Raw genomic sequence first — 24007 nt, forward strand, 5'->3', positions numbered from 1 at the left:
ACAGAGGTGGATGTTGTCTAGTGGAGAAGCAGACATGTAAACAAATAAAATACTTCAAAAGTATTGTTTGGATATAAAGTAGGTAAGGATCAATTCAGAATGAGTGAAGGTCAATGACAACTTGAGACTAAGTCTGGGTATAAGCAAAGTCAGAAAGAGTTTTAAAGTAGAGGTTTTTTTTTTTTTTTGGTACTGGGGATTGAACTCATGGGCACTCATGAGCCACATCCCCAGCCCTATTTTGTGTTTTATTTAGAGACAGGGTCTCACTAAGTTGCTTAGCACCTCACTTTTGCTGAGGTTGGCTTTGAACTCAGGATCCTGTCTCATAGTCTCCAGAGTCACTGGGATTACAGGCATGCACCGCTGGCACCGGCTCAGTTGAGTCTTTTTAAAGACATGTTTTCTCTAGGTCAACTAGGGGTCATGGGTTCCCTGGCTTGAATAGAAGCCTACAGTCTTGAAACAGTTACAAGTTTGGGGTGTTATCATGTGAGGAAGATGGAAAAGTTATAGTAGTAATGATACCTAACATTTCTAATGCATAGTTAGGAACTAGGTGCTGTGCTACAAAAGATATAGACTATCTCAATGAAGTCTAGTCCATTTTATTTATTTATTTATTTGTTATTAAAAAGTTTACTTAACAAAAAGTTTAATATGAAAATGTACATAACCTGATTTTTATGACATAAACAGGCCCTCTGGAAAGGGGACACGGATTTCTCTGCTGAAAAGCCATTATTTATACTCGTTCCAAGGCTTTTCACATACAATTTCCTCGAATTACCACCATTCCAGTATTGTTCTGTTGTCCACTAGTTGCCATCTCCACACATTCGTCTATCACAAGATTCATAAAGGGGGTCAAATCCTGGCAATATTCCTTGGACATGTCTGCCACCATTCAATTTCAATGATAACTTCTTGTCCATAAATTTTTTCAGCTTGTGAGGGCGAGCTTTGCTCATACTGTCTATTCTGCTGGCTCAGAGATGCTTTGAAAACCTATTATTCCCATTTTAAAGGTGAGAAAATAAGGCTTAAGAGGGACTTGTCCAACTCAACCTATGAGAGTGAGTTTTAAACTCAGGAAATAGGCTACAGAGCCCCAGATTTTTTAACCACAAATCAAAGGAGTGACATGATCAGATTGATAAAAGATTTCATTCAACCACAGTGGAAGGCATGGGTGGGAGAGAGAAGCATCCCTGCGATAAACAATGTAGGAGTCTGTCTAAGCAGTCAGGATTATTTAGGACCAGCATAGGGCAGAGGCTTGGGGACCGCGACCGACTTGAGAAACACTTGGGTAGACTGTTCTCAGAACTTAGTATGGTCAGACGCGGTCTTCCGTGTGCAAAAACGAGGGCCCTTACCCTGATTTGAGTGGTAAGGGCACATCGTGCAGGGTACTGGAAGTAAAGAGTTCTAGTTCCCCGCAGAGATTCCTGGTTCAAGGAGAGCGCGGTCAAGAGGGTACCTCGCTTTCAGACCTTGGCCACCCCAAGCGGAGAGGCCACAGGTACTTTTCTGGGCCCAAAGACGCCCCAGCACAAAATAAGCTGAGTCATCCCGGCGGGGCAGCTGCGGCAGGCGGGACTCGGCCGGATCCCCCTCCTCTCTCCTCCTCCCGCACCCCCGACCCGCTTCAACTCTCGCGAGAGCACTGCTAGCTATAAAGGGAGCTCCCCGCGTTGCCTCGCACGTCCTCTTCCCTTCTGGTCGCGGTTGCTTGGGTCTTGGAAACTTCGTGTCGGAACTGGTGAGTCTGCGGCGGTGCAGCCCGGATGAAGCCAGGTGTAGCGTTTCACACCCGGCTCATCGCCTTTCCCCCCTTTTCTTCCTGGGCTTCCCGTGCTTCTCTAGGGGCGAGGTCGCAAGGCAAGGCCTGGCGCTGGATGGTGCTTAGGCGCTACGCGCACTCCCCACGTGGACCCCTCGGTGGGTGCCGGGACCTGGTGGAAACCCGAGTCTCCTATTATCCCGGCAGCCCGAACAGAGGGCGCTGATTGGCGCGGCGTGGTGCACTGCTGGCGGCGGAGTCTTTTCGATAATACCCTCCTTCCAGGAGGGTTCATCCTCGTTGCGCACTCTGCTGGTCTGTGGATGTTTTCCGAAGTGTTTGGATCCGGGTGATGGTGGCTGGAATATCTGAAGTAGAGTTTGGCCCACGGACCTGGCCAGGGTTCTTAGCAGATTCGGTGAAGGCGCCCGGTACCGGCCGGAAGTCTGCCTTTTCCCGGGTTGGTTGGGCTTTGTACGTGCAGGCCACCGTTCAAAGAATGTTTGGTCGAGAAGGCCATTTATGTTAGGGTCACACCCTGTAGGTGCTCCCTAAGTTGTTGCGTACCTTATTTTATTTTTGCTAAAAGTGTTAAAAAATTTATTAAAAAAAGTTTTTTTAGTTGTAGATGTACACAACACCTTTATTTTGTTTATTTTTATGTGGCGCTGAGGATCAAACCCGTGCCTCACACATGCTAGGCAAGCGTTCTACCACTGAGCTACAACCCCAGCCCCGATTTCTTTTATAAAATAGTAAAAAGTTTGCGATGATAGAAGCTCACAACTTTTGTTTCTTTTTCTTTTTCCCCCCCTCAGTACTGAGAACTGAACCCCACGGACACTGTATCACAGAGCTACAACCCCCACCGTTTGTTTGTTTGTTTTGATTCCTGGGATTGAATCCAGGGGCGCTTAAACTGAGCCACATCCCCAATTCTTTTTATTTTTTTATTTTTATTTTAGCGACAGGGTCTCGTGAAGATGTTTAGGGCCTCGCTGAATTACTGAAACTGGCTTTGAATTTAATCCACCTGCCTCATCCTCCTGAGTTGCTGGGATTACTGGCGTGGACCATCGCGTCTGGCCTCCACCTCTTTTTTTTTTTTTTTTTTTTTTTTCCCTCGGTGCTGGGAATTGAACCCAGGGCCTTTTGCTTGTGAGGCGGGCACTCTACCAACTGAGCTATCTTCCTAGCCTGCCCCCCTCCCCACCTTTTTTTTTTTTTTTTTTTTTTTAAATTTGTTTTAGTGTTAATAGACCTTTATTTCATTTATTTATATGTGGTGCCGAGAATGGAACCCAGTGCCTCACACATGCTAGGCAAACACTCTACCGTTGAGCTACAACCTCAGCCCCACTCCCCACCCTTTTTTGAGGCAGTGTTTCTCTAAGTTGCTTAGACTGGCCTTGAATTTCCTCCGTCCCAAGTAGCTGGGATTACAGGTGACGTTTCTTTGATTATGGTATTATGAAGGAAAAACTTTGGGACTTGGAAAATTAGTTTGAGGCTTTCAGACCAGTGACTTAGTGATTTGAATTTCAACAATTTATCTTAGTTCTGACTTGGGTGAATCCAGTGCAGCGGTTGTGTTTTAGCAATAAATTGAATCTTGTTTGCTTATTTTGATCCCAGGATCTTGGTCCCAAGGTCAGAAACCTAATTTTTAAAGAACTTATGCTTAAACACAACACCTAAATTTTTGAAACTGAGTAGATGCCATTATCATGGCCTTGCCTTTTAAAAAGTTGACTTTATTTGTTTTAGTGGTGGCAGGAAAAGTAACTCTGGCATGCCTCATGCTTGCCTGGGCTCTCCCACTAAACTATACCCCGGCCCTGGATTAGGCTTAGATTATGTGCTGTTGGACAAATCTACCCAGAGAAAGGACTAGTGTGCATCCCACATCATGAAATCAAATTGTAGGCACAGTTCAAAGAAAGGACAACATGACTCTTGCGGAGCCAGGCATTCAGTGTTTGTGGCATTGTGCCATTTGGGTTCTGTTCTGAAGCTCTACCTCCTTGCTTGTTTCTAATGAATGTACAGAACAAAATGCCATTGCACAAATGATGGTTCAGTGAGGGTGCTAGAAGTGACTTTTAAAGAAATTGCTGAACTGTTTTTAACTGAAAACAAAGGCTGAGATTCAGAGTCTTGTATTGGGTTTAAAAGTTGGAAAGCTTTTATTGTGATTCTTGACTGCTAGCTTCTGCTTCTTACTACTATAAAATTTTAACATTCAGGGCCACTGGACAATTCTTGGATTGATCTGTAGCTAAGTTTCTGTTAGTGAAGGCTGTTGGCTATCTAGAACAGTATGACTTGTTTCTAATTTGTAATGTTTTCCAGCTGATAGCAAGATGTCTTCAGGAAATGCCAAAATCGGGCACCCTGCCCCCAACTTCAAAGCTACAGCTGTGATGCCAGATGGTCAGTTCAAAGATATTAGCCTATCTGACTACAAAGGTAAGAATAAATTACACTGGGTTCACTAAAATGAAATCATTTTATGGTCTAGGTATGACTTGTTAGATTTATGTCTGCCATGTTTGACTATAAAATGTTTTCTGTCTCCTAGGACAGTCTTCAGAGCAAAAGGCTGTTTGTTGCCTTCATGTTGAAGTGATTATCAACAGGATAGATACCTTAAGTCAGACCTTTATGCCTCTGGAGAAAGCATGCTTCATTTTGTCTGGACATGTTAGCCCACTTACCTTTTCAGTGTCCTTCCTCAGTTATATTAATGGAAACATTCATTATTATATCTTGTATAAGAGGAGTTCTATATTTAGTCTGAGAGCTCCTCTTTGGAATTGTGATTTTGCCTGTTCAGTTTGTGAAAGGTTTGCCTCACAACTCTTACCTTATTATGTAGAGGTCTTAGGCACATTCTCTTCACTGTTTTGCCCCCAGGGAAGAGTTGATGTTGCAGTTGGAACAACTCCTCTTTCTGTTGTCATGGTTCTATGCAGACACTTGCCAACTTCTATGGAGACTCTTCCTTTCTTGACTTGAAGTCCCAGAGCAGCTTGGTCTCCTGGGACAATTGAGGTTATAGAGTCCTTAGAATTTACAAACCTAAAATAAAAGTTGTCAAGTGTACCTTTCCTGGGTGGTGTAGTTTTAATTCTTGACATCAGCTATTTTTTTGAGGTGGGAGTGTTTTCCAGGCTGGACTTGAAGTGATCCCACCTCAGCCTCCCTAGGAGATGGGACACAGGTGCATGCTCTGCCCAGTTGGAGTTAGCTTTTGGTTAGAACTTTCATTTAGATTTTCTGATATATTACACTTTGTTGTTCGGATAAGATTTTCTTTCTGGCAAGTAGCATCTTGACCCTGACCCAAAAGTATAGGCATATGGTTGTGGAACTACTGTCTGCTCTGTAGGGTTTGACTTTCTGAAGCTTCAAAGTGTTTGTTAGGCAAAACCATGAGAGATTGTTTAGATGAATCAAAGGATGCTTGCTTTTGGAAATAAGTGAATATTTGGAAATGTTCCATAGTTCCGCAACCATTAGGTAAGGTGAGAGGCTGGCTACATTGTTGGTGTAAAGATCAATTGGTGGTAATGTCAGTGACTAAAGTAAAATTGTAGCTAGAATTTCGGTTACCTACTAGTACTTTTGGAACCTTTTTGCTTATAAAATTCTTTTGGGTCTTGTCAGGTTTGTTAGGTAAACATTTATTGTGATTCATGATGAGATGACTTTAAACCTTCCTGTCCTGCCTAGCACACTACATAGCATAGCCTGGGGTTCAAGCCCCAGTAACAAATAAAAACATCCAAATACCTACTGTCCCATTACTGTGGTTCATGTTGGAGGAAGTGCAAAGGCTCTGACTTCCTTTTGTTGGTCTTTTACCACATGTCTCTGGAGGAAAATCCACCAAGTAGTAATCTTTTTCTGGGCATTAATTTTAAGCATTGGCTTTAGGCCATATAGATATTGCATCCTTGATTTTATTTCCTTAGAGAACATGGGAGTTTATGCTCATATTAGCCATCTGGAGAAGAAAGAAGTTACTGTTTTTTATGTTGTGTGTATTTGATGCTGGGCATCAAATCCAAGATCTTACTCATGCCAGACTGCCATTGTGCTACACTGCCTCGGCCCCAGAGAAGATTGAAATTAGATTGAATTGTGTTTGTTCTGTAGCTGGCAGGTAAGAACGTGGAGGGAGGAGAATAAAGTATGGAAATAGAAGGAGCTGTTTCTTATTCAGGCCTTCCGGCTATAACAGATTATATAAATTGCTGCTTGGAGACGTGTTGAACACCTTAGAATGAGACTAGGTCTGTCATTACTTAAAGAGACCTATTTCTTTAGGAATTTTATTTTTGGTGGGGATATTGGGAATCGAACCCAGGACCTCTTAACCACTGAGTTACATCCCCAGCCCTTTTTTAAAATTTTGAGACATGGCCTCACTAAGTTTCTGAGACTGACTTTGAACTTGCGCTCCTTTTGCCTCAGCCTCCCAAGCCACTGTCATTACAGGCATGTGCCACTGTCCAGCTTGACTTACTTGGTGATGGGCATTGAACTCAGGGCCTTGTACTTGCAAGGCAAGCACTCTACCAACTGAGCTATATCCCCAGTCCCTGTGACTTAGTTTTTTGTTTTTGGGTGCTGGGGATTGAACCCAGGGCCTTGTGCTTACAAGGCAAGCACTCTACCGACTGAGCTATCTCCCCAGCCCCTAACTTAGTTTTTATAAAGCAAGGAAGTCTGTTTCATAGCTAACCTGTGACTTTCTCCCCCCACCAGGAAAATATATTGTGTTCTTCTTTTACCCTCTCGACTTCACCTTTGTGTGCCCTACGGAGATCATTGCTTTTAGTGACAGGGCAGAAGAATTTAAGAAACTCAACTGCCAAGTGATTGGTGCTTCTGTGGATTCTCACTTCTGTCATCTGGCATGGTAAATCTCTTCGTGTATATTTGGCACGTGGACATCTTAAACAGCACCTGGGAGGCTTTGGCAATAGACTTTCTCAAGTATTGGCTTCTGACTCCTCACAGAAGGGAATACAATGACTCTGATCCTCTTATCACTCTAACTGGCAGCAGAAGAGAAGCAGCTTGAGTTGCAGCTAGTGTACATTGGTGACCAGCCTTGCTGTTCTCATTCACTTCACTGCTGGGAAAAGTTTGAAGTATTTGGGGAAAGGTGGGTTGAGAATATGGGGAAGCCTAGGAATAGGTATAGTTAATATTCTTGCTACATAAGAATGAATGAATGAATGTGATTGTATGTGCCTTCTGTAGGATCAATACACCCAAGAAACAAGGAGGACTGGGACCCATGAACATTCCCTTGATATCAGATCCCAAGCGCACTATTGCTCAGGATTATGGAGTCTTAAAGGCTGATGAAGGCATTTCCTTCAGGTATATACTTTTTGGGATTGGGATGGAGTGCTGACATTCATCGGGAGAATTTAATTGAAGAAAGCTAGAGCTCTGATTTGAAAAGATGTCTTCCTTATTTGGGAGAACCTCACTAAATGGCAAGCCTGGTATAAATAAGTCTTGGAGACCAGCCTATTTCCTTGGGACTTTTAACTTTTTTGAGCAAAATTTTAAACCTGTATCGCCTCTCTGTCATTCTTCAATCTCTTTCTCCCAGGGGCCTCTTTATCATTGATGATAAAGGTATCCTTCGCCAGATCACTGTGAATGACCTTCCTGTTGGCCGCTCTGTGGATGAGACTCTGAGACTGGTTCAGGCTTTTCAGTTCACTGACAAACATGGGGAAGGTAAGCCATTAGGAAAGATGAAGACACAAAGGCTATCAAATAAGAAAAGGGTGATTATTATGTCTAGTTTAAAAATTGAGATCTGGATTATAGTGATTTGTGGAGATGGGAATAATAGAGAAACTTGAGAATATAAGCACTCTTTGTTCCAGCTACGTACTTTCCACTTTCACCCTGCTCTTTTAGAATCACTCACTGCTGCAGATCTGAGTGAAATGTAGGAGGATCTCATAAATGTAATAGAGCAATAGAAGTAAAGCACATTTGGGCTGGGTATATAGCTCAGTTGGTAGTCCTTGCCTCACAGGCATTAGGCCCTGGGTTCAATCCCCAGCACCACAAAAAAACCTTGGGGCTTTTGGGGGCATTTCACCACCAACTACTTTGCTAGCCCTTTTAAATAATTTTTTTTTTTTTTTTTTTTTTTTGCGGTGCTGGGGATTGAACCCAGGACTTTGTGCTTGCAAGGCAAGCACTCTAAAGCACTCTACCAACTGAGCTATATCCCCAGCCCTAATTAATTTATTATTTTGGAAATGTAGCTTATTCCCCAAATGAACTGGGGATTTAGCTTAGTGGTAGAGTGCCTCTGGGTTCGATCCCCAGTACCACAAAACAAAACTAAAACAGCTTTTTAAAAGCAGAGGATGAAGTAGGGATTAGGACTAGAGGGTTTCAGATAACATCCAAAGTTCTTCCTTGAAATTCTCAAGTTCAAAGAGAATGCTTTTCTAAGCCTGTCTTTGTAAAACCTAAACATCATTGGGCACATCCAACTTTTGGGTTTTAATCTAGTATTTACTGGAGTATAGTCTCTCTTCCTGTCACCCCATCACTGGTTACTTTTTCCTTTATGTGTTCTCATTGTAGTATTAAAAAAGCAGAGGAGTGGGGAAGGGGCAGGGGGGTGGATAGAAAGGTAATAGAATGAGACAAACATACCCTGTGTACATGTATGATTACACAAATGATGTGACTCTACTTCGTGTACAACCAGAAATGAAAGTTGTACCCCATTTGTGTACAATGAATCAAAAAATAATAATAAAAAAGCGTTAAACAGGCTGGGTGTGTAACTTAATAGTAGATTGTATATCATAGTATGTGTGAGTCCGTCTGTTTGATATATCCTGGCTTTTGAGTTGTGAAACTTTTTTTTTCCTTCTTCTTTTCCCCACTCTTTGAGTGTGGTTATTGCCAAAAGGGGACCACATTATCCCAACCAAGAGTTAGCTTAGTGGACTTTGTGTCTGTGGTGCTGGGGACCAACCGAGGGCCTTGGACTTGGTCAGCAAGCACTTTACAGCTCAGCTATACCCGTAGCTTCCTAACTTCCTTTTTAGTTCTGGTTTTTTGGTTCGGGGGATTGAACCCCCAGGGTCACTTAAACCAGTGAACCACATTCCCCAGCTCTTTTTCATATTTTAGAGATAGGGTCTCACTAAGTTGCTGAGGCTGGCTTTGAACTTGTGATTCTCCTGCTTTAGCCTCCCAAGCTGCTGGCATTATAGGTGTGGGTCATTGCCTGGCCTAACTTAGTTTTTAAGAGCCTAGCTAGTGAGGCAGCAGCTTCTGGGTATTTGGGAGAATAGGGAACTTTAACTCCCCTCTCTGACTTAATGTAATTGAGGATAAGATAATTCTGATCAAGTGCTGCTGACATCTAGTCAAGGACACAGGTGAATTTGGGTAAACTTCTTCCTTCCTACATCTCATTTTCTTTGGTAGATAAATAATTCAGGTTAGCTTTCATTCCCCCCCCCCCCCCAGTACTGAGGATTGAACCCAGGGATTCTCTACCTCTGAGTTGCATCTCCAGACCTTTTTTCAGATTTTAAGAGTTTTGTTAAGTTGCTGAGTCTGGCCTTGAACTTGTGATCCTCCTGGTCAACATTTTGAGTAGCTGGGATTACAGGTGCATGCCACCATGCTCTGCTATCAGATGAACTTGCCCTTTTTTTTTTTTTTTTTAAATCTTATTTTTTTTTAGTTGTAGATGTACACAATACCTTTATTTATTTTTATTTGGTACTGAGGATTGAACCCAGTGCCTTACACATGTTAGGCAAGCATTCTACCACTGAACCATAACCCCAGCCCCTCAGATGAGCTTTAAAAGACCCATTTTAGCTCTGATTTTATGTTTTAAAGAAGGTAAAATTATTATAGTATGGATTAGTTACGTGTGTTTGGGAGACCTTTTTGGTGGTTGACTAGAATGGAGGACTGATACTTGCAATCAGTGAGCACCATTTGTAGTAGCGTGTGCAGGCATTAAGCTAGCCACAGCTTAATTGCTCATAGCTGCTCAGACTGCCCTCTGGAGGGGGATGAGGTTTAGCACTCAGACAGAAGGAGCAGGGAGTAGCACGTTATACATGCCTTTTATTGACTATTCCTAGGACTTTGCGTATAGGCTGGACATTTTTGTCCAGGGATTGAACTCAGGGACACTTAACCACTGAGCCACATCCCCAACCCTTTTTATTTTCCATTTTGAGATGGTTTCTCACTAAGTTACTGAGGCTGGCTTTGAACTTCCAATCCTCCTGCCTTAGCCTCCTCAGCCTGGGATTACAAGTGTGCTCCACTGTGCTTGGCTAGACTAAATTTTTTAAAATATATATATATCTTTTGTTATATAGGGACATGATACCTTTATCTTATTTATTGTTATGTGGTTCTGAGGATCGAACCCAGTGCCTCACACATGCTAGGCACGTGCTCTACTACTGAGCTACAGCTCAGCCCATAGGCTGAATTCTTGAACACAATCCTCCATAATTCTGAATTGGTGTCTGTTGATTTTTATCTCACTAGAACAAGAACAACTCTGCATCCCTTTTTTTGGGGGGAGGGGGTGGTACCTGGGAATGAACCCGGGGCACTTAACCCATTGAGCCCAGCCCCAGGTGAGGCTGGCTTTGAATTTTCAGTCTTCCTGCCTCAGCCTCATGAGCTGCTGGGATTACAGGCATGTATCATTGAAGCCATTTTTGTACTAAACATTTGAGAGTCTGTGAATGTCAAACACTAGCCTAGGTACTTGTATTATGTTTGAGTTAATCATACATTCCTTGTTTTATGGTTTCAGGGATTGAATTTAGGGGAATTTGACCATTGAGCCACATCCCAGCCCTATTTTGTATTTTATTTAGAGACAGGGTCTCAGGTTACTTAGTGCCTCGCTTTTGCTGAGGCTGGCTTTGAACTCCTGCCTCAGCCCCTGAGCTGCTGGTATTACAGGTGTGTGCCACCACACTCACCTGGCTGAGTTAATCCTATGTTCTTTAAGGGCTAGTAAATCAGTAGATGCTTAAAATATTGTTTATTCATTGTAAATGGTGGAATTGAGATTCAGATTAAAACCTTATGGTAATTAAAATTAGGACATGTAGGGCTGGGGAGATAGCTCAGTTGGTAGAGTGCTTGCCTCACAAGCACAAGGCCGTGGGTTCAATCCCCAGCAGCGCAAAAAAAAAAAAAAAAAAAAAAAATTAGGACATGTATTTTAACCTTTTGGTGCCACTAAAGGCAATAGCTGTATAACTGTCAGATGGAAATTTTCAGGCTTCCCATTTAGTTCTTGTTACCTGTTTCCAGAAAGTTGGTTGCATAATCTGACATCTGAGGCCAAAATATCCTTGGACCAAAGGGGCTTCTCTCACTTGAGCAAAAGAGACTCTTCCATTCTCTTATCAGACTTCAGTGAATACATGTCTTCTAGAAGGTGACAGCAAATGGAAGTGGACATGTCAGCTTGGTCTTCTTGCCTCACTTTCCTCAGGCTAGTCCAAGGTGCATTACTAGTTTATAATTGTTAGGAAAAGATGGAAGGCTATCCTTTCTGCATAAGTGTGTGAAAGATTCAGTCCTTCTTTTTGCTTACCAAGGTGTAGAAGGCAGTTGTCATGAATCAAGTCTACCCTTTTGTAGTTTAGCAGAATTAAACACTGCTGAAGAGTCCAACTGAGATCATTGCTTTCGGATCTCTCTGATTGCCAGAGGGAAACAGCAGGTGTTTTTTTTTTTTTTTTTTTTTTTTTCTTAATTAATAGATATTTTTATTTTTCTGCTAACAATATAATCATTTTAATGTACAATTTTTTGTCATTAATTACATGTATAATGCATATTCCTTGCCACTATTTCTAGAATTTTTTCATCAGTATCTGTAACTATTAAATAACCATTTCTCCCCTGTGAATTCGCCTGTAGATAGTTAATATAAGTGAAAACATTATTTGTCCCTTTGTATGTCTGGCATCTTTCAGTTAGCATGATTTTTTTTTTTTTGTTTTTAATTTTATTGTAAACAAATGGGATACATCTTGTTTCTCTGTACATGAAGTAGAGGCATACCATTTGTGTAATATACATTTACCTAGGGTAATAGTTTTTGATTCATTCTGTTATTTTTTTCTCCCCCCCACCCCTCCCACCCCTCTTATCCCTCTATAGAGTTCCTCCTTCCTCCATTCTTACCCCCTTCCCACCCTCTATATGTGTCATTATTCGCTTATCAGTGAGATCATTCGTCCTTTGGTTTTTTTTGAGATTGGCTTATCTCACTTAGCATGATATTCTACAACTGCATCCATTTGCCTACAAATGCCATAATTTTATTATTCTTTATGGCTGAGTAATATTCCATGGTATATATATACCACAGTTTCTTTATCCATTCATCAGTTGAGGGGCATCTAGGTTAGCATGATGTTTTTACAGTTAATCTATGTAGCCTGTATTGGAACTTCATTTCTACAGGGTGTTGTGGCATGTGCCTGTAATCCCAGTGACTTAGGAGGCTGAAGCAGGAGGATCACATAGCTAGACCCTAAACAACTTAGACCATGTCTCAAAAAGCAAAAAGGGCTGGGTATGTGACTCAGTGGGAAAGCACCCCTAGGTTAAATTCCCAGGCACCCACCCTGCAAAAAAGGGGTGGGGAGCTAAACATGGAATTCCTACATGGCCCAGCAATCCCACTCCCAGGGACTGTACCTAAAAGAATTGGCTACAAAGACTCAGATACAAGTGTTTGCCACTAGATACTTGTTTACCAATATTCTAGAAGTATTGCTCACAAATAGCCACAGGTGGAAACAACCCAAATGAATGTAGAAACAATGAAATTATTCTACCATAAAGAGAAATGAAGATTTTTTTGTTTTGTTTTGTTTTGATTTTTTTCCCTTCTTTTTTGGTACCAGGGTTTGAACCCAGGACCTTGTACATGCTAAGTTAGCACTCTACCATTGAACTATATCCCCAGTCCATTTTATTTTTATTTATTTTTAAATATATCTATTAGATGTTGCTAGACCTTTATTTTTTTCTTTTATTTATATGTGGCACTGAGAATCAAACCCAGTGCCTCACATACTAGGAAGGCGCTTTGCCACTGAGGGACAACTCCAGCTCCTCTTTTTATTTTTAAACATTGTCTCATTAAGTTGCCCGATCTGACTTTGAACTTGCTATCCTCCTTCCCCAGGCTTCAGAGTAGCTTGGATTACAGGCCAGTTCAGGGGGCCTGAACCTAGGGGTGCTTAACCATTGATCCATATCCCCAACCCTTTTATTTTTTGAGAGGGGGCCTCCCTAAGTTGCTTTGGGTCTTGCTGATTTGCTGAGAGTGGCCTCAAACTTGTGATTCTTTGCCTTAGCCTCCTGAGTTGCTGGGATAACAAGTTTGTGCCACCACACCTGACTATAAAACTTCTTTTTTTAAAAAAAATATTTGAGCTGGACACTTGTGTACACCTGTAATTCCAGTGACTCAGGAAGCTGAGACAGAAAGATCACAGGTTTGAGGGTAGTCTGAGCAACTCAGTGAGATTGTGTCTTAAAATAGAAAATAAAAAGGACTGGGGAAGTAACTTAGTGGTAGAATACCCCTGGGTTCAATCCCCAGTATGGAGAGAGAAAAAACTATTTGAAGCATACATAAAACTATGCAGAACATAATGACTATGTACTATTTACCGTTAACAGATCTTAATGTTTTGCCACATTTTTTTTAGATTGGTTAGTTTTAGAAGCATACTTGAAGAGTTACATTAATTGTAGGTGTTTTATAGATGAATTAGGTAAAATAGTGTTAGTGCTGTGGTGAGTTATATTAATGTTTATACAGTAGTTAGCCTTTAACTAGACGGCTCGATTACTGACAGATTGCAGGTAAGTTTTTCTGGTGCCTGTGTATTCAGATTGTAGGGCTCTGGTTTTGAGGCAACTTCTTGTCCATGGAAGGAGGATGGTGTATACCACTGAGTTGGTAATTAATTAGTGGTACCTTTCTCTTGCAGTGTGCCCTGCTGGCTGGAAGCCTGGCAGTGATACCATCAAGCCTGATGTCCAAAAAAGCAAAGAATATTTCTCCAAGCAGAAGTGATCACTGGGCCATCTGAGTGCCAGGCTGCACTGGGCACCCATGAGAACAAAATCTCTTTTGTATTTTTTTTTTTTTTTTTTTTCATGCCTAAGACATAACTTTCCTATAGGGTTGGAGAGACCAGCCTTTCTTCTGTTGGTGGGGGAATGACCTGAGCTATATTGTGGGGTTGGCCATCTGATGTATATGATGTACCAGTAGTGGGGCATCAGCCCATTGATCTTTTGTAGTTTCTATTAAACTTGAACTGAGACCTTGATGATTCTTCATTTTTAGAGGAGATACTAATCTTTGATTTTTAAGAGGAATTTACATTTCTGTGCTTTCCATCTTTAGGAGAAAAATAAGGAGAGCTGCCTTAAAAGTATATTGAGGGTAAATACAGGTAGACCCAGTAAATTGAAACAAGTGCACATTTTGCTTTACTACATCTGGGGGAGAAGAGCAAGCCCTGTGATAGTGTTAGCCAGGGCAATGCAATTTATACAGTAGGTTGGGTTGAAGGTTATGGTCCCAATGAGGTTAACTTTAATATCTAAGTTTACAGAGTGGGCTGCCTGGGAATCAGAAATTTGGCCTCTTTGGTTAAAACGTGTTTGTTTACCTGCTTTGTTGGCTTTGGTCCCTTTGGAAGTCAAAGGGGGAGAAGACAAACACATGGCTGGTGGTGGCCTTGGGTAGGCTTATAGTAGCAGAAATAGTGCTGATCACTTTTCATCTTCCCTGGTTTCTAGCCATGATTTTAGGGTAGTCATTTTTGACCCTCATCCATATCATTGTCCTAAGGGAATCTCAACAGGGAGAAGTTAGGTTTCTCCTAGGTCCTTCAGGTTAGGGCAGATTCATAACTGAGTATCCACAGTATAGACAGAAGTGTCTATAACATACTTGTCTTATCAGCCACCCCTTCAGAAATAGCATTGGATCTATGAACAGGATTCTTAGGGCCTTCATTATCCATTTACTATATGCCAGGCACTGTTTCAAAATGTTATATTTATTTAGTGGGTGGGTACTATTTGGGGATGACTATTTGGGTTGGTACTGTTTGGGGAGTTCCTTGGAGCACTGTGTAGAAATTTTAACAGACAAGAATCCCATAGATTTCTGTTATTTGTCTTGACCAAATCTTCCTTGAATCTTTTTATTATTGAAAATCTGTCAAGAAATGGTCATTTTGTACCCAAAATAAAATCTCTTGCTTTGCCAAGTCTATTAAGTCCTAGCAAGTACCATCATGATAGGGATTTCAAGAGGAAGGTATCAAGGGCCAGGGGATATGGGTGGTGAGATGCTAGGGCTGAGCCAGCTCCGGGCTCTGGTATTCTGGGGCTTCTTGGTGAGTGTGGTAAAGGGAAGCTCAGGGAATATAATGCAAGACTCCTCTGAGGGCTGGGCTAAGCCTAACAGGGCTAAGCGTTGTGCAGGCGGGGTAGAAAAATAGGTCTTTTGTTCTTCTGAGTAACGCTCCTGGGGTGTCACAGCATCCCGGTAAGTCCAGTCACGCCAATGGAAATTGAAGCCTTCAAGTAGGGTAATTCTGGCAGCTCTTGAAGGTACACAGTCAGGGGGCTTTCTCCGTGGCAGATCCGGCACTTCTATCCCTGGCAGCAATACCACACCTCGAATGGCAAACCAGCCCCCAAATCGGGGGTGTATGCACACACCTGCTATGTGCTGGGGAGTGGGTGAAGAAAAATAAGGTCATGGAGGTCACCTTGGCACAAGTACCACCATTGTAAGATATCCTTGTTCACTTATTTCCCACTAAGTGTACACTGATGCCAAATATAAACCTCTTTCCCTCTCGTGGACAACCCATTGATAAGCTCCCTTAGGCTAAGCCTCAGTTAACTTCCCAATCTCACCACTGGTGTGCTGATCACTATGCTGCCTCTTCCATTCTGAGAGCCTTATAAGACAGGTTTTTAAAACAGACCAGATTTTTCTGCTCTGATACATTTCTAGAATGGTAAATTCTAGAAAGTATGGGGCTGGCCCATTGGCCAGGACATAGCTGCTTTGTGCCTGGTGGTTTTATCAACTTTAGAGGAGACAGAGGAATATGGAACCTGCTAAGGGTATGAGGGCCTTGCCATTTTCTTTCATAGTCCCTACTCATCCACATTTGCTTTCTGACCTGAGTTCCCCATGGGTCAGCTTCCACATCTTGGCGTTGGTAGTAATAAGCAGCCCCTGCCACATGGGCTGCTGTCTGTGCCAGAATCTTAGGGCGCCGGTTGGGGTGTACCTCATAGTCAGCAATGACTTCCATCTGCAGCTCTGGGAGGCTCTGGGACAGAATTAAGAGGCTCCTGTCAACATGAGGGGAGTTGTGACTTCACCCTAGCGAGCCCTAATTAGTGTGTTTGTTAATGTCCACGTTTTGAAGGGGAAACGTGACCTTAACCTGGGAGGCTTCAAAGTGAGGAATGTTATGGTTCTTTCTAAAGAGGGCCCGAGTTTGAAGAGAAACAAGGACTTGCTCAGAAATCTCCATTGTGAGGAGTGATTTTAGTGTTGTCCTTCAGAATATCAGTGTGGGGAGATCTACCATGTGTTCAAATGTATGTGTATATTTAAATTTATTATGAGGACATATTCTGTCCTCAGAAGGTCCCAAAGACTGCATAAAGCTTGTAGGACAAAAGCGGTGAAGGATGTTGGGCTCATCCTTATTTCACATGAAGGCCAAGTCTGGCCTGAAGTTCATGTTACTCCCCAGCCCCATCCACCTGTAGGGTGAGTGGACAGACTTCAGACTGGGGGTCTGCTAAATGAAGATGGTAGAACCTGGATGTAAACAGGCAGAATAGGGAGAAATCACAATGTCAAGGCTGGTTTTAGGATATCATTTCACAAGTGAGGTGGAGCCCAGCCCTAGGTCCAGATCCTGTATTGAGTTTGGAGGAGGTGGGAGCAAGGGTGTTTGGGAGCTGGGGGGGAAAGTTGAACCTTGCTCACCTCTGTAACACGCCTCAGGTGGTAGGCCACACACTGATCCACAGGGTCAGTCAGTGGTTGGAGGTGGTGGCTCTGCAAGAAGGGCTTGAGGGCCTGGTCGAACATAGCCGGTGTGCTGAGTACCAGGAAGGCCAGGGTAGGTCCTGGTAGGGGCAAGTGGAAGGCTGGAGGCAGAAGTTCATTGTACCATGCCACCTGAAACAGAAAGTTCAGGCCAGGCTAGCCAGCTGACTCAAGCCTTAGCCAGCCCACACCTCACCTGTACTCAAAGCCTCATGTTTTGCTCCATCTTCCAACTCCTTCAACAAATTTTCACTGATGCTGTGTAATGTATGTACATTACATTGTATAGTCATCTCATCTGACTTTGACAGGGATTTATTTATTTTAGTACTGGGGTTTGAACACAGGGATGCTTAACCACTGAGCTACACCCCCAGCCCTTTTTAATTAGTTAATTAAGTAATTACTTAAATACCAGAGATTTAATCCAGGGGTGCTTTACCACTAAGCTACATCTTCAGCCCATTTTATTTTCTGCTAAATTGCTGAGGTTGGTCTAGAACTTCAGATCCTCCTACGTCAGCTTTCCAAGTTGCAGGGATTACAGGTATGCACCACAGCACCAGTTAAAGAAGGTCACAGCCATAGCAGAGGATGGTTATGACTGGAAGATTTAAAGAATAAAATGACATCAGTTTTAGAAAGATCTGGCTGCAGTGTGGAGGCAAGATGACAGCAAGGTTATTAAGTAATCCAATAATAAATGGTGACTTGGAGTAGAGCATAGAGCAGAGAAATGGAAAACAATGGACTTGGGAGGCTCAGGAGATGAAAGAATTGATGGCTGACTGGATGTTGGGGTGACAAGGTGATCAACAGCTTAGGATGATTGGCAGGGCTACAGCTAGCTCTATTCAGTACAATATTTCCCACTACCCAGGTCTACCTGGTTTGCTAGAGCATTCTCACTATGCTCCCACCCATGCAGTCCATCACTACCTCCACGCTTTTACTCAAGCTCATATTTTAGATGTACACAATCCTCCCTTCTTCCAATACATCTTTTCATATACATTTCAATTTCTTTTCTTTTTTTTACAGTGCCTACAATGAACCCAGGGCCTCATGCATGGTAGGCAAGTGCTCTACCACTGACCTACATCCCCAGCCCTCAATTTCATGTTTCTAACCAATCCTTTCTCAAGGTAGACCCAACCTATTCTTTTTTTTCTCTATATATCCTTCCTTTAACATTGCTATGGACGTCTCAGTGGAATTAGTGGGACATAAGCTGCCTCTTAAGCATCAAGCAGTTGCTTGAGCAAAGGACTTAAGCAGTTGACTTAACTTATGTCTTTAACATTGTGACTTAAGCACCCTCAGTGCACCAAGCACTAATATGAGGAAATTGGATTTATGTAGCTTGATGTGGTGACAGATGCCTGTAATCCCAGCAACTCGGGAGAAGTTCAAGGCCAGGATGGGAAACTTAGATCATGTCTCAAAGAAAAAAAAAAAAAAAAAAGAGTCTGGGGATGTAGCTCAGTGGTAGAGTGCTCCTGGGTTCAATCTCCAGTATCAAAATATGTATGCAAAATATGTATGTATGTATATATATATAAATAAAAAAAGAAAAAGAAGAAAACACTATGTAAAATGTGGGGGTGGGGGAGGCGGGGGTGAGGAGACATCTGTGCCAGGCGGGTGCCCATAATTTCTATATCCAGCACCAATGGTTGGCAGCATCATGAATTATCTTCTGTTGGTAGATGGAACAAAACAGCCTACTGTTTATTATTCAACACTAGGAATTTCCTCCTCTCCTCAGCTGATCTAAATCATAGTCATGCAAACCTTCCATGCCTTGTTCTTTCCTAACTGCTTTAGGAAGCTTCCAAGGAGATTCCAGGCGCATGGGTACATTTTCTTCCCTGTAAATTACGTAGATAACAAAGCCGAATAGGTTACAAAATCCCATCCATCGTCTGGCATTATATCGGGGTAAAAGGACAAACGTGTGACACCCTGTCCCAGTCGTCAGATGGACGCCGGGCCGGACGAGCTTGGGGAGGATAAGGTTTTCGGGGCCTCACGCCGACTGCACCAAGGCCAATTTTACACTTCTTCCTAGAACCGCAGGAGGGATAAACCAACCTGGAAGGGGTAAATCTCGAAGCCAAAAGGACACAACGTGTCCTCAATCTTCAGCTTCAGTTCTGCGACATGAGGCTCCATACCGCCCGCTACACGCTGAGCTTGCTGGGGAATGGAGTCTAAAGAATAACCGTGCCGTTAGGTTTCGAGGCAGCTTGGACTTTATTTCCCAGGAGCTACTGGGACCAGCAGCCGACAGAGTTGCATGCATCTCGGGACGCGTAGTTCGTTTGGTCCTTGGAGTCCACCACTTCAGAATCCGAAAAACTCGGTGTCCCGACAAGCTTCACGGTGGGGGTGTGAACGCACTTGTCTTTCAGGGAAACGTAGTTCGGCCGCTTCGGTAACAAATTGCCTCGGTTAGAGGAGGACTGTTTCTCGCGTGGCGCTTCGGCGCTCAGTCTGAAGCCACACATTCTCCGCCTACTGGAGGGTTTGAATTTAGCAGCTGCAGCAGTCGCTGACAGGTTTGGCGTGATGGCGGCAGCGTCCTGGAGTTGGGACCTGGATTTCGACCAAGATTTGGAGCCTTCTACTCCCACTTGATATCAGTGTATCAGGGTATTCTGTTTCCCCCAAAACGCTGCTCTCCTGCCAAGAGCCAGAGTTACAGTTTTGGTCTGATATCGCATCCCTATCCCTAGTATTGCATCTTCACTCTCCTCTTTCCAGCTAACGGTGTGGTTGTTCCTCGAATATCCCCTGCTGGGCGAGCAAGGGCAAGAGTGGTCAGGGAACCAGACCCCCAGTCACAGGATATGAGTAGGAGCCTAAGCTGGTCTGACGAGCTTGATACGCTTCTGCGTGCAACTGATAGACATGTGACCCGCATTAAGGTGAGGTGACACCGAGGCTCCCAGTTTCCCAGTTGTCCTCCTCGTCCTCGTCCTCGTCCTCGTCGTCCTCCTCCTCCTCCTCTTCTTCTTTTGGAAGGGGTGTCAGGTTAAACTAAACTGAACTCTTTGACCTGTGCAACTCTTTCTTTCGTAGCAGAGGCTGTATCCCCTTGGGGTCTACTCCTCAGGTAAGTATTGCCCCTTTCATTCCTCAGCCTTTTCTCTTTCCAAGATTTGCCTTCTTCCAGTGCCTGTACCATCCACTATTCCTTCCAAATTCCAACTTTTTACTTTTCTGAACTCTGTTATCCCACACAGATTTTGCCCTTGTCCCTTATTCCCTTGGCAGGGGACCTGACTGGATCCCGGATTTCCTCTCATCACTTGTCTCTTCAGTCAGGAGCCCAAGCCCAACAGCCTTGGGCTCTAGAGACTCCCACTGTCCCAGAAACACTGAACTGTGCTGAGACCTACAGCCCATCCTCTCTCTGGAATGAAGTTACTATTCTCCGATCCCAGCTTCAATCTCAGGATCAGGTGAGTCGTGGAATGCTAGGTGCGTATATATGTGTTTGTGTGGGAAAGTCTCTTATGAAGTAGCTCATGTGTTTTTCTGCCTGGGTAGGTAACTAAGGCACTAAGGAAGTCTGTTCAGAGATTGCTGGAAGAGCAAGAGCAGCAGATGAACAAGATCAGTGCTCTGGAAGGTATCAATTCAATTTTTCATACACACAGATTTTTTTTTTTCAGCACTGGAGATTGAACCCAGGGCCTCTTGCTCTGTTAGGTAAACACTCTTACCACTGAGCTAAACTCCCAGCTCCTCATATACATAGCTTTATATGTGTGCATATGATTTTGCTGCATACCATGTGCAAGGGTCATGATTTGCAAGTAGTGTCTAGACCTGTGTGAAGGTCTCAGAAGGGCTATCCTTCAATTTGTCCCACAATAGCTTCACTAAGATTGCTGCAGGGGGGCCCAGAAGGGCGAGCCATTCTCCTGGAACAACACCTGGAGGGGCTCAGAAGGGAACTGCAAAGCCTTCAGAATCAGGTACAGGAGCAGACTCAAGCCCAAGTGAAAACAATACGAGGAAAATACAGTTCTACCAGTGGCTTTCACCAGAAGCTCCAAACTGAGTAAGTGACAGGAGGCTTCACCTTCTTGAGATATCTGAACTGTTGGTATTCCAGGAGGCTTATTGCCTCCTTGCTCTGGGTCTGTAGGTTGACAGTAGAATGACTGCTGTTACTTCTGTAGGCGGCAAGTCCTGTGGAAGGAGTTAGAGATTCTGCGAGAAGAACTGAAGTTGCTGCGGAACCAGCTAAGTAAGTAAAAAATTGTGGGTGAGTATGTGTTCCCTTGTCCCCTCTTTTGGAAGGCCTTTTTGTTCTCTCAGTAAATGGTCAAGCTCTACCTGTTTGACCTATTAAGAAATCTGGCAAAGTATTTTGTTTTGCTCATTGCCTATCATGGTATGAGTTTTGTCTGTTCAGTCAGCTTGGACGCTTCTAATAGCTAGACCAGAATACTTTGTCTTAGCTTTCAGCACCAGGTTGGTCATAAGGCAATGAAGGAGAAGGAAAAAAAATTGGATAATAGCCCCCTTAAATTCTCTTTCGTCTGCAGGCCAGCATCAGGAGCTGTTGCTGAAACAAATGACTGAGGGGCAGCAGGCTCAGGCCCGCAGCTGGAAGGTAGAATGAAGATTAGACCTATCTCCACATATTTCCCCATGGAGAAATATTTTCCTTTTTTCTGATTTTCCCATTCTGCAGATAGGCCAGGATACCCTGTCCTATCCCCATCTTTATCCCTCTTTTCCCTGTGTTGATTCCACTTTCTCTAGAGCTCTTCTTTCTAATTCCTTTGTTTTAGGCCATGAGAAACTGTCCTTGCTCATATGAAGGTTCCAAGTGTACTAAAGAGACCAATTGTGGGGAGGGGATTTCTTCCTGGAGGAAGAGAGGTTTGGTCCTAACTGGGCCCATGGTCTAGCAGATGTTGGAGAAGCTACGAAGTGGCCAGGAGAGCAAGAGTCACACCCTGGAGGCTGCCAGGATAGAGTCCCAGGATGCCCAACAGGAGCATAATTTCCTCAGGTCAGATGGTGTGAGTGCTATGGCAGTAGAGGGGATTTGTCTCACCGAGGTCAGGCATTGGGGCAAGTTCAGTTATTCTAAATTTGGCCAGGACTGATAGAGACAGACTGAGTATTTGTGTTGCAGTCCATAAGGTCAGTATTGGGCATTCTTTATTTGATACAGAATCACTGAGATATCTTTATATGTTTGGTTGATAAAGGGGGAGAGAATGAAGGCCTCAGGAAGTAGGATAGTTCTATGCTGGAGAATCATCACCATCTCTACCTCTGATTCTGTTCTTCTTTCTAGGACTTCCATTGATGTCTTCCAATCTAAGCTGCCCCTCGCCACCACCTTCACCACGTCTCTTTCTTCAGTTAGCTCTGAAATCAGTCTTCTAGACAGTAACAGTAACTGGGAACTTTTAAGGAAACTAGGTATGGATGAGGGGAGGGATCCTACTTCTGGGGTTGGCTGAATCTGAATGGTGCTTGGATGTTTGGCACTGGGTAAAATCGAGTCTGCCTTTTTCTTTGTAAATCCATCAACTACTGTTTTATCTCAAATCAGGCCTATATGTCCCTTTACATCAGACAGGCCCAGGGACTAGTTCTATGTAAATAACAGTGCTTGTTGATTTGTTTTTCTCTTCCTTTTTCCTTTCTCCTAAATCTCCAGAGGAGCATCATTTCCAACCTGATGCTGAGTATCTCCCAACTCCATGCCCAGTCCTAAGCAAGAGAACCTCTTCCTTCAGGGTCCCAAGATACTTTTGAGTGACCTGCAATGACTTTTTTGGGAATAGTGAGATGAAGGCTTTTTTGACCACCCTTCCCTCCTAGATTTCTGGGTAGCCTGCTGATCCCCTTCTGATCTAGTTGGCATATGACATTTCTAGTGAGGCTCCTCACTGTCTACCTGTCCCTGTTCCTGTCCCCAACTGCAATAAAATGGTTTAATTCTCCCTACAGTGTTTTCTGTGAATCAGTACCCACATGGGATAGACTCAGTTGTACCCTTTCTTCTTTCTCTTAGTTGTTTTCTGTGACCTTTATCTCTGAAATCTGAGTTCACAGGTGCTTACAGCTGTACCTTCTGAGTACATGCTTAGGTGAACTGGAAGGATACAAAAACTCCCATTCTGGTGAATAGAAAGAAGTAGGACACTGCTCTGGGGCAGTAGTGCTGTGGGGTTGCAGAGGAGGGTGAGATATTCTGGTGGGCCGTGGATCTGTGCAGTAGAAGGCTGCCTATCCTTATCTCCATCCAGCATCTGCTGCTTTTTTTTTTTTTTTTTTTTTTTTTTTTTTTTAGGTGCTGGGTATTGAACCCAGGGCCTTGTGCTTGCAAGGCAAGCACTCTACCAACTGAGCTATATCCCCAGCCCCCAGCATCTGCTGCTGCTGCTACTTTTTCTTCTCTTTTTTTCTTTTTGGTACTGGGGATTGAACCTAGGTTACTTTACCACTGAGCTACATCCATAGTCCTTTTTAGTTTTTATTTTGGTATAGGGTATCACTAAGTTGCTGAAACTGGTCTCAAACTTGTGATCCTGCTTCAGCTTCCCAAGTTACTGGGATTATAGGTATGCAGTACCATGTCTGGGCAGCATCTGCCTCTTGAAGCTTTCTCCTTATCCTCAGCATCCCCGACTGCATTTCTACAGTAGCATTCTTCCTGGTCTGTCAGTTTGATTAATTTAGTGGCCTGCAGAATGTCTTGATTGGACTTCCAGTAATACCTAGTAAATATACATGTGCATATTTATTAACTGAAACAAAAATTTCATTATCCAAAATTTTTGACACATTTATTTTTGTGGTGCTGGGGTTCAAACCTAGGTCTCATGCATTCTAGATAAATCCTATCCCACGGGACTATACCTCTAGCCCATTTATGTTAGGTTTCAGTTTTTTAAAAAAGTACTTTGTTGTTGGACCTTGTGGTGTGTACCTGTAGTCCCTGTTACTCAGCAGGTTGAGGCAGGAAAATTGCAAGTTTGGGGCCAGCCTGC

General features: G+C 43.3%; 3 protein-coding genes and 1 pseudogene across 9 annotated transcripts; 2 read left to right on the top strand and 2 right to left on the bottom strand.

The window, feature by feature from the left end:
• Positions 1-745: 745 nt before the first annotated feature.
• On the bottom strand, positions 746-2467 carry LOC124985493 (small nuclear ribonucleoprotein G-like; annotated as a pseudogene).
• On the top strand, positions 1619-14208 carry Prdx1 (peroxiredoxin 1). Of its 3 annotated transcripts, none has more exons than XM_047554227.1 (6): positions 1619-1765; positions 4139-4255; positions 6560-6713; positions 7061-7183; positions 7422-7552; positions 13864-14208. In XM_047554227.1, exons 2-6 carry the CDS (start codon positions 4150-4152, stop codon positions 13947-13949), a joined length of 600 nt encoding a protein of 199 aa, XP_047410183.1. In that variant the 5' UTR covers positions 1619-1765; positions 4139-4149; the 3' UTR covers positions 13950-14208. The 3 variants fall into 3 exon arrangements, with proteins under 3 accessions (XP_047410183.1, XP_047410176.1, XP_047410187.1); XM_047554220.1 differs by lacking the exon at positions 1619-1765 and adding an exon at positions 1895-1944; XM_047554231.1 differs by lacking the exon at positions 1619-1765 and adding an exon at positions 2056-2101.
• Mmachc (metabolism of cobalamin associated C) lies at positions 13989-19224 on the bottom strand. The gene is made up of 4 exons (XM_047554208.1): positions 19071-19224; positions 16914-17108; positions 16090-16242; positions 13989-15626 (listed from the first exon to the last, which is right to left on the bottom strand). Exons 1-4 carry the CDS (start codon positions 19149-19151, stop codon positions 15213-15215), a joined length of 843 nt encoding a protein of 280 aa, XP_047410164.1. The 5' UTR covers positions 19152-19224; the 3' UTR covers positions 13989-15212.
• Ccdc163 (CCDC163 homolog) lies at positions 18845-22953 on the top strand. 5 transcript variants are annotated; one of them, XM_047554174.1, is made up of 11 exons: positions 18849-19631; positions 19743-19906; positions 20061-20094; positions 20256-20443; positions 20532-20613; positions 20862-21048; positions 21170-21237; positions 21539-21606; positions 21908-22011; positions 22303-22430; positions 22672-22953. In XM_047554174.1, exons 2-11 carry the CDS (start codon positions 19829-19831, stop codon positions 22767-22769), a joined length of 1035 nt encoding a protein of 344 aa, XP_047410130.1. In that variant the 5' UTR covers positions 18849-19631; positions 19743-19828; the 3' UTR covers positions 22770-22953. The 5 variants fall into 5 exon arrangements, 4 of the variants coding, with proteins under 4 accessions (XP_047410147.1, XP_047410130.1, XP_047410119.1 ...); XM_047554191.1 differs by lacking the exon at positions 22672-22953 and adding an exon at positions 21788-21818 and having other exon boundaries at positions 18845-19906; positions 21911-22011; XM_047554163.1 differs by having other exon boundaries at positions 18849-19906.
• The last annotated feature ends 1054 nt before the right edge of the window (positions 22954-24007 follow it).

This window comes from Sciurus carolinensis, chromosome 1 (genome assembly GCF_902686445.1).
Source record: "Sciurus carolinensis chromosome 1, mSciCar1.2, whole genome shotgun sequence".
Taxonomy (NCBI): domain Eukaryota; kingdom Metazoa; phylum Chordata; class Mammalia; order Rodentia; family Sciuridae; genus Sciurus; species Sciurus carolinensis.

Excerpts from the sequence above, each read along its gene's own strand:
- Prdx1 (XM_047554220.1), top strand. The coding sequence starts at position 1,902 with ATGGTGCTTAGGCGCTACGCGCACTCCCCACGTGGACCCCTCG. Across the intron at positions 1,945-4,138 it reads CTCCCCACGTGGACCCCTCG|CTGATAGCAAGATGTCTTCA; the intron begins GTGGGTGCCGGG and ends AATGTTTTCCAG. Across the intron at positions 7,553-13,863 it reads CACTGACAAACATGGGGAAG|TGTGCCCTGCTGGCTGGAAG; the intron begins GTAAGCCATTAG and ends TTTCTCTTGCAG.
- Ccdc163 (XM_047554163.1), top strand. The coding sequence starts at position 19,829 with ATGAGTAGGAGCCTAAGCTGGTCTGACGAGCTTGATACGCTTCTGCGT. Across the intron at positions 19,907-20,060 it reads GACATGTGACCCGCATTAAG|CAGAGGCTGTATCCCCTTGG; the intron begins GTGAGGTGACAC and ends TTTCTTTCGTAG. Across the intron at positions 22,012-22,302 it reads CAGGAGCATAATTTCCTCAG|GACTTCCATTGATGTCTTCC; the intron begins GTCAGATGGTGT and ends TCTTCTTTCTAG.
- Mmachc (XM_047554208.1), bottom strand. The coding sequence starts at position 19,151 with ATGGAGCCTCATGTCGCAGAACTGAAGCTGAAGATTGAGGACACGTTG. Across the intron at positions 17,109-19,070 it reads TCGAGATTTACCCCTTCCAG|GTGGCATGGTACAATGAACT; the intron begins GTTGGTTTATCC and ends TTTCTGTTTCAG. Across the intron at positions 16,243-16,913 it reads ACCTGAGGCGTGTTACAGAG|AGCCTCCCAGAGCTGCAGAT; the intron begins GTGAGCAAGGTT and ends ATTCTGTCCCAG.